Source organism: Sciurus vulgaris, assembly GCF_902686455.1.
Source record: "Sciurus vulgaris genome assembly, chromosome: 10".
Taxonomy (NCBI): Eukaryota; Metazoa; Chordata; class Mammalia; order Rodentia; family Sciuridae; genus Sciurus; species Sciurus vulgaris.
This window is the reverse complement of record NC_136470.1, coordinates 13389092-13404840: the sequence shown is the minus strand read 5'-3', so window position 1 is coordinate 13404840 and position 15749 is coordinate 13389092. Positions and strand designations below refer to the sequence as shown.

Below are 15749 nucleotides of genomic sequence, written 5' to 3'. Positions count from 1 at the left end.
TCAGGTGCCCAACAGAAATCAATCTTTTCTTCAGTTGGAAGCTAATGGGTGGGGGGATTTCAATTGAACTTGCAGGTGGAGTGGTCACTTCAAAGGCAAAGGATGGCTTGTTGCGATGATTAGCAGCAAGAGGAATAGCATCTTCTGTAGCTGCAGCAGCCAGAGCCATATCCACAGCCATAGCGGGAGCCATATCCCCAGCCAGAGCCACAGCCAGAGCCATATCCACAACCTGATCCACAGCCACAGCCTGAGCCATATCCACAGCCTGAGCCGCAGCCACAACCAGATCTGTATCCCCAGCTAGAGCCACAGCCACAGCCTGAGCCACAGCCACAACCAGATCTGTATCCCCAGCTAGAGCCACAGCCACAGCCTGAGCCACAGCCACAACCAGATCTGTATCCACAGCCACAACCTGAGCCATATCCACAGCCAGAGCCGCAGCCAGAGCCAGATTTGCATCCGCAGCCAGAACCATAGCCCCAGCCAGAGCCACAGCCAGAGCCCCAGCCCCAGCCAGAGCTGCAGCCACAGCCTCCACAGGAGTTCCCGTAGTAGTTGCTGCACATGGTGTCAAGAGGTGAGGTTTCAGTTGAAGGGTTGGAGGATATTTCTGAAGTTGAATGTCACCCAGTCTTCCACCACCTTTATATACTTACCCAGTTGGATGTGTCATAGCTCACATGGGCTCTTATCTCTCATTTTACAAACATGTGCCTAAAATGAGCCCATTCTGTACACACTCACTTTGCTAGGAATTCATGGTTTACTTCCTGCTGCCCTAAGAATTTTCATACCCTTCAAAGAAATGAAGGCACACGTTCTAAAAACACAAAGTTTTACTGGTATAATTTTTATCTTTTGAAATTTTATTTCATGACCATAACATAAAAGAACATATCCCCCAAAATATGTTTCACCTAAATGTGTTTTCTTGTCTTTCTGTGCTTTCAAAATCATGGAAATTCTCAACTAAATAACAAGATACGGTCATTAATATAATCATCACCAGTAGGATCAGCAGTAGTAGCAATAGCATCTTTCTTTCTTTCACAATATTTTCCTTTTTGAAAATAAATCATTACAAGTTACTTATTATGGATTTTGGACAAAGAAGTGACTATTTCAACATGCTACCTGAGGGCCCAGCCAGCTGTATCTACCTGAAGTCTGGTAGGTAGTTTGGGGTTCTCATCTCTTCTATTCTTTGTATTAAAGTATCATTGAAATTTGAGCATGGTTATTTTGTATTTGGAGCCTGGCGTGCTGTCTCTTGACTGACTTTTAGCAGTAGAGTCTCTAACCCTGAACCTACAGTATCCCAGTACATTCCTAGCATTTCAAGAAGAGGGGGAAACAAATAATAGCAATTCCCTAGCTATGTGCATGTGTCCAGTCATTGTCAAAATCCAATTACAAATCAGTAGGAAAATTCCTGTTCGTTACTCAGTCACGTGATTCCAAAGACCTATAGCAAAGCTCTGTGGAGGACCAGGAAGTATATGTTTGGAAATGCAACTTTTAGAATGAACTTTACTAATTGCTAATAGTAATAATTCACTAATTACTAATAATCACTGAAGATGATTTTATTTGCACTTAAGACTGCCCTATCCACAAACTAGATATTTCATATTTTTATGAACAAATATCCTCATGAATATGACATTCTACTAATGTACTTTCACTTAAAGCCATTCCTTAACAATTTTTATCAATACATTTGGAAAAAGTGGAATAAAAACAAATATCATTTGCCACAAAAAATTGTTGAATGTTTTATAAATTACAAATTCCCCTAGCCCTTTTGTTTATTTAATCACAATGAAGGGTGAAACAGGTAAGTAACTTATGAAAGAGAAATGGTAGTACAAAATGGTTGGGAAACTTAACTGAATCCACAGGGCTAATGTACTAGCAAGTTCAAGAATGTGGTCTTCTTTGTTATGCTGCATGAAAAACTTCATCTCTTATCAATGAACACTTGACCAGTTGCTGTGAACAGAATTTTACATTTTATATGGTGACACATTTCACAGTGTGATGATTATAAAATCTCCATTCACTTTAGGGTATCATTATTTCTAAAGCCACCCATAATCCTAGATAACATTTATTTCAGTTTTGTTCCCAAGCTACTCCATCAAGGTTGACAGATGCAAGTTCTAACCATTTCCCTGTCACTCCAGAAGCTCTATCACTGAAACCTGCTGGAATAACTGACCCTCTAATCTCTGCTGACGTACATAAGTGTCATCCTAACAATCCACAGTAGCCAAGTCTTTACCAGGTAATTTAGAGAATAGGAGAGGAAGTCGGCTGAAACTGTTTTCTATTACTACTCAAAGGACTACACTTCTGATACTCTTTCTGTTTCCCAAATGAACTCCAGGTTTCTACAGCCCACTATGGAACTATTTTGAACTTTCCTGGCATCAGAGTCAACATTTTCACAGAAATCAAAGCTCAAATGGACTCATAGCCTTTAATATCACAGAATATCAGAGAATAGAGAAGGGACAGATGGATATGTGAGATCAACTAATTTCTATCCCTGTTTCTAAGTTTGCGATTTCACCCTCAAATAACCCTAAGAATGGGTGAGGCCACCTGGCCTTGAACACAGCTAGTGGTAAAGCACCTGATGAAGAAGTCCTTCTTGCTTCAGATGATGTCATATGGTAGAAGAGCTCTTCTTGTGAGGAATTTATGTGTCTATGGTCATCCATTTGCTTCGAACTATTCTCTAGAAAGACACAGTACAAATATATTGCTAGTCTTACTAATTTTGCAATAACTCTTCCAGATTTAGAATTGTACATAACACCCTAAACTTCCTATAGTTCTAATTGTTAAAGGCAAATACATATTGCTATAGATATTATCTTCCTGTGGTTTTCTACCTTCTCCAACGCTGTTCTCTAAGGTTTTCTGGGTCCTGCCTTCTCAGAGTTCCTGATGTTCCATCTGTTCCTTTACTCTTGTTATGACAAAACCCAAATGCAAGCCCAAATTTCACCAGTCTGCAAGTTTAACTAACTTTTGAGCCTCCATCACCTCCCACCCAACCCACATGGTTAGCAGTTTCCTGAAGCAGATGTTTCTGTAACATCCTTTGTGTGCCGTATTGATGAGTGAAGAGCCCTGATAAATATGGAAGGAAAGAAATAGATAAATCCAAGTCAGGAAACACAAAGGCTTAAGAGCAAATCCAGAGTGAAAAAAATTAAGAATACAAGACTCAAATAGTGAGGCACTGCTTCTTCTGGGTCAGTAATCAGGATATGCAACATTCAGTAGATTATAGACACTGATGGACAAAATTAGATGCCAGACACACACAGTTGGTAAAAGCTACTGAGTAGTAATCCGCCCAATCCCTGAGAAAGTAATAGAAATATAAAAATTAGAGACCAAATATAAGCAAATAGCAAGTCTGTATTAGTCAGATTTGTTCTATGATAATGAAATGTATAAGACAATTTGTCAAGAGAAAAGGTTTATATTGGCTCCCAGTTTCGGGGGAGTTCCAATCCATGATTGCTGCACTTTGATTTGGGTCTCTGACTAGACAGCACATGATGGTGGAGCACATGGTGCAGAAACACCGATTTGTCTTGAAGTAGAAAGTAAGAGGAGGTGAATGGGAACCCAATATGCACTGGTGACCCAAGGACCTCTGCAGTGCTTTGGCTATGAGATAAACCCCAAAAGCTCATGACTAAATAACCAGAGCTGTAGTCTAATCAGTGGATTAATCCATTTGAGGAATTAATAATTTTAAAGGACTTCTCCACTGAATTGCATCTCTAGACAGGTGGGACATGGCTAGAGGAAGTATGTCACTAGAGCATGCCATTGGGAGTTATAGCTTCTCCCTCTGGTTCCTCCTATTCTCACTGTCTCACTCTGATTCCTGGCTACCGTTAGGTGAGCAGCTCTCCTCTGCCATGTCCTTCTGCCATGATACTCCTCCTCCTATTGGGCAAGAGAAACTGGGTCAAAGGACCATGGACTCAATGTCTGAAATAATGAGCACATAACAAATTTTTTCCCTCAATTGTTTCCTGGGTCAGGTAATTTGGTAACAACAAAAACAACTAATAGGACCTCTCTATGCCCTGTTCCTATTTTTGCTCTCTGTCAACAGGGCCAACTTGGAGACACAGAATTAAACACAGAAACCTATGGAGGATTAATAAATTGATTTAATTAACTGAAAATACAGAAGTGAAATGCATTAATGCTGCTACAACTTTATGACAAAGACCTTAAACCAGGATTAAACCAGCCACATCCATACCAACCCATTGCTTTATACTAAATTTCCTTCCTCATTGATCTCCCCATTCTGACACTTTAGAAATTTGGGGTGTGATATTTGTTTTCAAGTTGATGATATAAAGCTAATGAATCAAATCATGAAGTGCATGAAACAGGAAATATAGAAATGAGGTAATATTTTAATCCAACCAATAGAAATCATTATATTAGTCCCAACTTGAGTTCCACAAACTGCATAGGACAACAAAATTTAGTCATTAATAGTGACACTCATAGAAGACAGAAAATGTTTTTGATAAATAAATTATTTTATTAAGAAACAGCTATTTCTGTTCCATTTTAGTATAACCAATTATACAGTGCTTCTGCTCATAGCTACAGAATCAATACAAGGAGAAGGTTTTAAGAGCTTGACTTTAAGAGGTCAACAAAATCATTTCTGTTTTCAGTGATGTGATGAAACTTCTTATTTATCTTCAAGTGCTAAGAGAAGTTGTGAGGTCAATTCAGGTGCCCAGCAGAACTTCATCTTTTCTTCAGTTGGAAGCTAATGGATTGGGGGGATTTCAATTGAACTTGCAGGTGGAGTGGTCCTTTGAAAAATGAAGGATGGTTTGATGCAATGATTAGCAGCAAGAGGAATAGCATCTTCTGTAGCTGCAGCAGCCAGAGCCATATCCACAGCCATAGCGGGAGCCATATCCCCATCCAGAGCCACAGCCGCAGACAGAGCCACAGCCTGAGCCACAGCCACAACCAGATCTGTATCCCCAGCTAGAGCCACAGCCACAGCCTGAGCCACAGCCACAGCCTGAGCCATATCCACAGCCAGAGCCACAGCCAGAGCCAGATTTGCACCCATAGCCAGAACCACAGCCCCAGCCAGAGCCACAGCCAGAGCCACAGCCACAGCCAGAGCTGCAGCCGTGGCCGCAGCCTCCACAGGAGTTCCCGTAGTAGTTGCTGCACATGGTGTCAGGAGGGGAGGTTTCACTTGAGGGGTTGGAGGATATTTCTGAAGTTGAATGTCACCCAGTCTTCCACCACCTTTATATACCAACAGGGTTGCATGTGTCATAGCTCACATGGGCTCTTATCTCCCATTTTGTAAACATGTGCCTAATTTGAGCTCAATCTGTGCACAATCATGTTATTAGAAGATCATGATTTCCTTAAAGCTTCCCTGGGAATTTTCACATTCCTTCGACAAATACTTGTCTATTTTCTAAACACACAATTTCACACCTGTATAATTTTCTCTTATACAATTTCATTTCATGACCATATTTTGACAGAACACAGAACATGTCCCCAAAATATGTTTGACTTACCACTGTGTGTGTTTGTCATTCTCTTCTTTCAAGATCACAAAACTCTCTTTTAAAGAACAAGATTTTGTCATTAAATTATCATCACCAGCAATAGCATCAGCATCTACCAACCCTCCTTTTCTGAAAATGTGACTTTTAAACATAAATCACAAAGAGTTATTTTTCATGGATTTTGGACAACATAATGAATACTTCCACGTGGTAAATATAATAACTTTTCTCCTGAAGCTTTATGTTCTCTCTGAAGGGAATTTTTCCTTCCATCCTTATCCTGGAAAGGCATGAACTTCTTATTTTCTGATCCTGGAACTTTCCTTAAACTCCTAATAGGTCAACTATGATTTGTATCTTGATAGAACTGGTCAAGAGTTTTCATTTTGAGGTATGAAAATGTGTCATTGCAGTACATTCTTTGTTGCTGAAGTCCAGTGGTTCCACGTTTTAAAAACAAGATATTGTGTGAGTTTACTCAAGCTACACTCATGTTTGTGTTCTCCATCAATGCTTCCCTCTCAATGTAGTTCACCAGTAGTTAACACTTCAATAGGTGGAATAGATGAGAAAAGGACATTTGTAAGTCAAAGGTACCACTCTCATAGTAGACTAGAGGAATAATTTTCATTATGCAATAGGACAGCAAAGCAACTCAATTAAATAATGCATGATGTTGAACATTATTAGAAGAAAGGATTGATATGTTTGCAGCAGAAATACATCATGTTATGTGAGATGATTATCCAACCAATTTACTTGATTTAATCATTACACATATTTTCCCAATTTTGGTGTCAACTATCTTTTCCAAAGTATTATTTTAATAAGTATATATACTTATGCTACTTTATATAATCCTTTCAATTATGACTTCAGAAATTGACCTTCAAGGTAATTTCTTTGAAGTTCAAATCACCTTCTTCCATAGTTTCTATGATAAATGGGTTTCTAGACCATGGCCATTGTTTTGTTACAATTCTTTCATGATTTTCCCAAATTTTGGCCTTCCTGTATATACTTCACCCTAAACCTTAACTTCTCATCTTACATGCTAATGAGACTTAAATGCTAATTAATTTTTACTCAATGTCTGTATCTTCAGATATGAAAGTGCTTGTTTGGGGTCTCCATTTGCATGGTATACTAATTTCTTCCATCCTTTCACTTTCTACCTATGGTTGTATTTTCCTGTAAGGTGGATATCCATGTACATTCAATGTTAGTACATGAATATGTTTCTTAAACACTGAGTTTTGATTTGCTTTTAATGTTTAATATGATCCCGTTTTTCATTTGCCTACAGATAATCCTCAAAGGAGATTTGTTCATTTGTAAGTTCTGGAGTTTGTTTTTGATTTCTTCTGTATGTACTCATTCTTTAAGTATTTTCTGTAGTACCAGTTTAATTGTCATGAGTTCCTTTAGTTTGCTTATCCTGGAAGTTTTTTATTTCCTTTTTGATTTTGAAAAGTATCTGTTGTATATTGCAATCATTTACAGCAACTTTCTTTCTGGAGCTGGAACACATCATTTCAAGCCCTCTTAGATTTTAGAAATTGTGTTCAGAAATCATAAATAATTCTCATTGGTTTGCATCTAAATGTGACTTAACATATTTTACTTAAGAAGTTTTAAAATCTAACCTTGTTCTGCATGTTATAAATTTTAAACTGAGTATTATGGAGAGATTTTTTGTTTGATCTTGTCTATTAGGGATTATGAATGACTCCTTATCTGGAAGTTCATCTCATCCTATAGGTGTGTTCAATTCTCCTTTTATTTCCTTGAATAGGTTATCATTACAATTAGCCTACATCTCATAATACTTCGATTCCAATGATTCTTACACTTAGTCTCTTAATTTTGTCTCAGAGTTGTTGTGTATTTGGTCAGTTATTTTATTTTCTTTAATACTTTCTGAATATTGAAGCCCACCCACTTCTACTTCCAGTTCTGATATCCTTTCCTCAGCATGGTCTACTCTATTAGAGTCACCTTCAACTGAATATTTTATTTGCTTTCTTGTGTCTTTCATGTTCAAGATTTCTCTTTGGTACTTTTTCAATATCTCTATCATCTTATTAAATTTCTCATGTGTGTTCAGTACTGACTGTGAGAGTTCATTCAGTACTTTCCTTGTGTTCTTGGAAATCATTGATCATATAATCAATTTTTAAAATTATTTATCTGGTATTTTGTCTACTTCAATATGTTTGGAATTAATCACTAGTGAATTATAAATTTTAGGATATATAATGTTACCTTGTGTTTGTTTTTAATTTTTCATTTGTTTTAATTAGTTACTCATGACATCAGAATGCATTTAAACTCATTGTAAACAATTGGAGCATAACTTCTCATTTCTCTGGCTCTACATGATGCAGAGTCACACCACTGGTGCAATCATACATGCACTTAGGGTAATAATGTCCACCTCATTCCACCATCCTTCCCACCTCCATACCCCATACCCTCCCCTCTGCATAATCCAAAGTTCATCCATTCTTCCTTATTCCTCTCCCAATTATGGATCAGCATTCCCATATCAGAAAAAACATTTGGCCATGAGCTTAGCATAGATAGCTTTTACACTGTTGAGATAAAATATACAAATTTAGCATTTTCTTACTACCCCTAGTTTTTCTAGTGTTTTGAACAGGAGGGGGTGCTGTATTTTCTCAAATGCTTTTGCTGCATCTATTGAGATGATCATATTACTCTTCTCTTTAATTCTACTGGTGTGATGGATTACATTTATTGATTTCTGCATGTTTAACCAACCTTGCATCCCTGGGATGAACCCCACTTGATCATGATGCTCTACATTTTTAATATGATTTTGTATGCAATTTGCCAGAATTTCATTGAAAATTTTTTGATCTATACTCATCAGGGATATTGGTCTGAAGTTTTCTTTCCTTGAAGTGTCTTTGTCTGCTTTTAGTATCAAGTGATACTAACCTCATAGAATGAGTTTGGAGGAGTTCCCTCCTTTTTTATTTCATGCAACAATTTGAGGAGTATCAGTTTCAGTTCTTCACTGAAGGTCTTGTAGAACTCAAATGAATGCCTCTGGACATGAACTTTTCTTGGTTGATGCCCTTTTGATAGTATCTTCAATTTCATTGCTTGAAATTGATCTCTTTAAACTGTGTATGTCCTCCTGCTTCAGTTTGGGTAGATCCTATATTTCTAGAAATTTGTTTATGTCTTTGACATTTTTCTATTATATTAGAGTATTAATTTTCAAAATAGTTTCTAATTATATTCTGTATTTTAGTAGTGTCTGTCGTGATATTTCCTTTTTCATCACAAATTTTAGTAATTTGTTTTCTTTCTCTCTTCATTAGCAGGGATAACTGTTTATCAATTTTACTTATTTTTTGAAAGAACCAACTTTTCATTTTGTTAATTTTTGGAATTGTTTCTTTTGTTTCAGTTTCACTGATCATTGATTTGAGCTCTGATTTTAATTATTTCCAGTGTTCTACTAAAGTTGATGTTGATTTGTTGACCTTGTTTTTCCATACTTCTTATAGCTCTGCATTGGTTTAAATGTATTTATTAGAATGGCCTTCTCTTCCTCTCTTATGTCTGGGTCTTCTAAGGGCACAGACTTGTCTTTGCAATGTATTCTGGGTTAACAGGTTTTTGTGAATTTCCCAATGAATTTCCAAATGAGTTTTATAATACAGTTTGCCTCCTAGTTCTTTGATGGTGTTTAGTCTATTTTGATACAGTGTATGTTGTGTTACAGATTGAGGATTCCACATTTCCTGTAAGTCTCAACACAATGGGATCTTCTTTGTGTATCTGGCTATTATAATGTAAACAGCAAGATATATGGTCTAACCCACTGTGATTGCTCATCTTTACTGAAGAACTCTGTTTTCTCTTAAAGGTGTAAGGAAGTGATCTACATACGGTGTCCACAGCTTGTGTTTTAATTGTCTCTGTTTTTGCTGGAACAGTGCATATCCATTCATGGGACGTGATGGCCCCCTGGCTATTCCTACTTGAAGCCTGTGTGTTATTTTGTACATTTTATCTCAGTTGCTTGAAAGTTACCATCCATTAACACATGATTCATGAACACATGATTCCGAAGACATCCCACTTTTCTTTGGAGAGCTGGGGAATATACTTTTGGAAATGAAACTCTTGGAATAAACTTTTTAAATTACTTGCACTAATGCACTAATTTTCTAGGTGGAATTATTTCTACCTAAGTCTATCACATTCATTTATTTAATATTTTGAATTCTTATAAAAAATCCCAGGAATAGGACATTATAATGACTTTTTTAAATCTCACTTTCCTCAAGAAAAAAATCAACTATTGGTACTTATTTGTCAAAAAAAAAAATGAATATCCTTCAAAAAACAAGCTGCTGAATATTTCATAACTTACAAATTCCTTCAGATCTTTCTTCTATTTGATCCCAATGAAATTGTGAAATAGGTAGAGAAATTATAACTCAGAAATGGCACTACAAAAGGGTTAGGAAACTTAACTGATATCACAAAGAAAATATATTACTCGGTTCAATTTTTGTGTTCTTCTTTGTTACCCTACATAAAAGCCTTGCTTTATGATCAATGAATACTTGGACAAATATATTGAAGGAAATTTTACTAATTCATGTGGTGAACCAGTTCACTCTGTCATTATTCTCTTACAAAATTCCCACTCACATTTGGGTCTCCTTATTCCCAAAGTCATTCAGAACCCTAGATAAAATTTACTTCAAAGTCTTGTTTCCAAGTTCTGCCATCAAATGTGACTGATGATGTTTTTAACCTACTCACTTTCACTCCTGAATGTTCTATCATTGAAACCCATTGGGTCACTGGCTCCCTAATTTCTGCTGACATACAGAGATGTCCTAGTCACTATGGCAGCCAAGTCTTTAGCAGATAATTTAGATAGCAAAAGAGGAAAACTGTTAGATTTCTTCTGTCTTAGTACATAGGAAGTTATAATAACATCACCTATTTGTTATTTCAGTCTTTGTGGATCAGAATTCTAAGCACAGTCTACCTGGGATTTCTGCCTTAGATCTTACAATATCAGAACCAAGAGGTCAACCAGGACACCTCCCACACCTCTTTATCATAAAGTTGAACTAGAGTTTCCAAATCTTGTAAGCATGCCCCCAAAGAGTGTATGAAAACTACTGAAATTCATGATTTTGTCTGAAATTCAAATTTAGCCCTCCTGTGTTTTATCTACCCACCTCAAATATAACATCATCACAGAAGTGACACCCTCTCATCTTTGACACGATTGGAGGCAAGTCACACATCCTTTCTACACATAGGGAGGTAGATCAAACATAGTTGTAGGTCATTGGGGCTTATCTTTGCATTTTTCCTACAAGCAACTATGAATTTATGCCTTTGCCTCAATTCATGGTTCCTACAGAAGAGTTATCAAAAAGTTTACAGTTCACGGATATTTCCAAAATGCACTTTATCTTTCCTCCCATTCTAACCCATTTAAAGGGATTTTCAAGTCTAATTAACTCTTTACTATTCATACTTTATATTTGAGCAAGAAATTTGCCTCTTATTAGAAATACTCCTAACTCTTCACTCTACATATTATTAGTTTGGGCTCCTCTTCTGTTTTTATTGCTTACTTTTGTTTGATTTTGGTTTGTGTGTGTGTGTGTGTGTATTCATGGATGTGTGCAGTTCCCAAATACTCATGTGCATAAATATATGATAGAACATTTTTGAAGTTTGCAGCTTTTCATGTTTTTCCACATTTTGGATAGCTGAGATGAAGTATATTAGTGACAGATTATTCGTGTATAATGGGTGTTGTTTTGTTAGCTTAGTGATGAAAGAGACTAATCTAACTAACAAGAAGTGGTTCCACCCCTCTAATAATGACATTACAGCCACCCAACACTTTTTGTTGTTCCTCTCCTCAAGATAGTCATTCCTTACAGTACTCAAGGGCTCTAGGAATGTGTGGGTAGTTGAATCTTGACTACACTTCTTTGTGTTTTTTTTGTTGTTGTTGTTGATGCTGTTGTTGTTGTTTTGTTGGTTTGTTTTTACTAAACTTCTAATAGTTTTTCTGTATCCAAAATGAATAATGGGTTTCTACAGGTTTTTACAAAAATATTAGCATTAGCTAATATTTTCTGACATTAGCATCAATATTTTCCCAGAATTCAAAGCTCAAATGGACACATAGTCAAAAATATCACAGAATATCCTAGAATAGAGAAGGGATAGAAATGGATATGTGAGACTAACCTATTCCATCCCTCTTTCTGAGTTTGCAATTCCACCCTCAATAACTCTAATAGTGGGTGAGTCCACCTGGACTTAAACACAGCTAGAGGTAGAGCACCTGATGAGAAAGTCCTTCTTGTTTCAGATGGTGTCATGTGATATAAACACCTTTTGTTGTCAGGAATTTGTATGTCAAGATCATCCATTTGTTTCAAACTAATTATTCTATAGAAAAACACAGACTACATCTATATTGCTAGTCTTACTAAATATTACAATACCTCTTTCAGATTTAGAACTGTACAAACCATGCTAAACTTCTTACAATTCTAGTTGCTAAAAGCAAATACATATTGCTGTAGATATTATCTTCTTTGGGTTTGCTACCTTCTCCATGGTCTTCTGGGTCCTGCCTTCATAGAGTTCCTGATGTTCCAACTGTTCCTTTACTTTAGCTATGAAAAGACCCTAATTCAAGTCCAAATTTCACCAGTCTGCAAGTTTTTACCTACATAACTTTTGAGTCTCCATCACTTCCCATCAAACCCACTTTTTGCATGGTTATCACTTTCCTGAAGCAGATGTTTCTGTGATACCCATTGTGTGTGTGTGTGTACATGTGTATAGATGAATGAAGCGTGCTGATACATATGGAAAGAAAGAAATGGCTAAATCCAAGTCAGGAAACACAAATGCTTAAGAGCAAAACCAGAGTGAAAACTGTAGGGAACATTCCTTAAGCTTATCTGACAGCAATCACTGACACCATGGTCTAAGTAAGCCAAACAGTCTGAACAGAGAAACTGAGGTAATAGTAAAGACTCACCATGGAATGAAGGTCTTTGCAGTTGCTGCAGCTGAGTTTGAGCTGAGGGGAGGCCTTGTTCTGACATGCATCACAGAAAGTTGAGATGTGAGCTTACCCATGCTTCTTTGCCTCATGCTATGTGCTGGAGCTTGCCATTCCCCCAGTCCTTTGTCTCAGACCTGTTGCTGGGCAGAATTTCTTAGGCATGTTTCATTTGTTTATACTACCTGGACCCTCAACGTATAGTTCACCTATAGGCTGACTCTGTTATACTTTAACAAGCATGTTAACCTGATTGGAAAATGTGTCTATATATGTCCTGTGCAACCATAAATAAAATTAGATCTGTGCCTTCAGAGCTCAATCTCTGATGCCTGGGTAAGCGCACTGGGTAAGAGTAGGCATCCACCGTCCTCACACTCAGCAAACCCGTCTCAGAACATCTACAAAAACAATTAAGAACACAAGACTCAAATAGTTAGTCACTGCTTCTTCTGGGTCAGTAATCAAGATATGCAACATTCAGTGGATCACAGATACTAATGGACCAAAATGGAAGACAAGAACACACAGTTGGTAAAAAGCTGCTGAGTAGTAAAATCTTCCCAATCCCTGAGAGAGAAATATAAAAATATGACCACATATAAGCAAATAGCAAGTCTGTGTTAGTCAGGTTTGTTCTATTAAAATGAAATATATGAGACAATTTGTTAAGAGAAAAGGTCTATTTTGCTCCCAGTTCATGGAAGTTCCAATCCATGATCACTGCACTTTGTTCTGGGCCTCTGACCAGACAGCACATGATGGTGGAGCACATGGAGCAACAAAAACACTTGTGTCATGAAGCAGGACGAAGAGAAGAGGAAGTGGCTGGGAACTCACTATTCACTTCAAGGGCACACCACAAATGTCCCAAGGACCTCTGTCATGTCTTGGCTATGAGAAAAACCCCCAAACCTCATGAGTAAAGCATCAGAGCTGTAGCCTACTCGCGTAATTAGTGGATTAATCCACTTGAAAAGACTTCTCTGATGACTAGGGTCTATAGACAGCTGGGACCGGCAATGAGGAAGTATGTCACTAGAGCATGTCCTGTGGGGGTTAGAGCTGGAACCCTGGTTCCTCCTTCTCACTGTCTCACTCTGGATCCTGGCTACCAATAGGTCAGAAGCTTTCCTTTGTCTTGTCCTTCTGCCATGATCCTCTACCTCCTGTTCAGCAAGAGAAATTGGGTCGAAGGACCATAGACTCAATGTCAGAACATTGTTTCATGTCAGAGCATGAAACACTTTTCCCTCAAAGGTATCCTGCTCAGGTAATTTGGTAACAGCAACAAAAACAACTAACAGGACCTCTCTATGCCCCACTTCCTGTTTCTGCCCTCTGCCAATAGTGCCAACTCCCAGACACAGAATAAAACACAGGAACATCTTGAGGACAAATAAATTAATTTAGTTAAATAAAAATACAGAAATGCAATGCATTAATGCTGTTACAACACAATTACCATGATCTTAAGTCAGAATTAAATCAACCTCTTCTACACTAGCATAATACCTCAAGCTTCTCAAGCTAAACTTCCTTTCTCATTGATCTACCCATTCTGATATTTTAGATATTTGGGATGAGATATTTGTTTTCATGTTGATGATATAAAGGTAATGAATCAACATTACATGAATTAGAAAATACAGAGATAATGTAATATTTGGATTCAACCAATAAAAATCATTATATTAGTCCCAAGTTGAGTTCCACAAAATGTACAGGACAAGAAATTCCAGTCAGTCATTAATAGTGACACTCAGAGAAGAGAGAAAATGATTTTTGATAAATAAATTATTTTATTAAGAAACAGCTATTTCTGTTCCATTTTAGTATAACCAATTATACAGTGCTTCTGCTCATAGCTACAGAATCAATACAAGGAGAGGGTTTTAAGAGCTTGAATTTAAGAGGTCAACAAAATAATATTAGTTTTCAGTGATGTGATGAAACTTCTTATTCATCTTCAATTGCTAAGAGAGGTTGTGAGGTCAATTCAGATGCCCAGCAGAACTTCATCCTTTCTTCAGTTGGAAGCTAATGGATGGGAGGGATTTCAATTGAACTTGCAGGTGGAGTGGTCTTTGAAGAACAAAGGATGGTTTGATGCAAAGATTAGCAGCAAGAGGAATAGCATCTTCTGTAGCTGCAGCAGCCAGAGCCATATCCACAGCCATAGCGGGAGCCATATCCCCATCCAGAGCCACAGCCGCAGCCAGAGCCACAGCCAGAGCCATATCCACAGCCATAGCGGGAGCCATATCCCCATCCAGAGCCACAGCCGCAGCCAGAGCCACAGCCAGAGCCATATCCACAGCCAGAGCCGCAGCCAGAGCTAGATTTGCACCCGTAGCCAGAGCCACAGCCCCAGTTAGAGCCACAGCCAGAGCCACAGCCACAGCCAGAGCTGCAGCCGCAGCCGCAGCCTCCACAGGAATTCCCGTAGTAGTTGCTGCACATGGTGTCAGGAGGAGAGGTTTCACTTGAGGGGTTGGTGGATATTTCTGAAGTTGAATGTCACCCAGTCTTCCACCACCTTTATATACCAACAGGGTTGCATGTGTCATAGCTCACATGTGCTCTTGTCTCTCATTTTGTAAACATGTGCCTAATCTGAGCTCAATCTGTGCACAATCATGTTATTAGAAAATCATGATTTCCTTAAAGCTTCCCTGGGAATTTTCACATTCCTTCGACAAATACTTGTCTATTTTCTAAACAAACAGTTTCACACCTGTATAATTTTCTCTTATACAATTTCATTTCATGACCATATTTTGACAGAACATGTCCCCAAAATATGTTTGACTTACCACCATGTTTTTTTGTCATTCTCTTCTTTCAAGATCACAAAACTCTCTTTTAAAGAACAAGATCTTGTCTTTAAATTATCATCACCAGCAATAGCATCAGCATCTACCATCCCTCCTTTTCTGAAAATGTGACTTTTAAACATAAATCACAAAAAGTTATTTTTCATGGATTTTGGATAACATAATGAATACTTCCACGTGGTAAACATAATAACTTTTCTC

General features: G+C 37.6%; 1 protein-coding gene across 1 annotated transcript; it reads right to left on the bottom strand.

Moving 5' to 3' along the window:
- Window positions 1–4913: 4913 nt before the first annotated feature.
- LOC306638296 (uncharacterized protein) lies at window positions 4914–5258 on the bottom strand (the record flags this gene model as incomplete). The annotated part of the gene is made up of 1 exon (XM_079101560.1): window positions 4914–5258. The coding sequence occupies one exon, from the start codon at window positions 5256–5258 to the stop codon at window positions 4914–4916; it is 345 nt and encodes a 114-aa protein (XP_078957686.1).
- Window positions 5259–15749: the final 10491 nt, after the last annotated feature.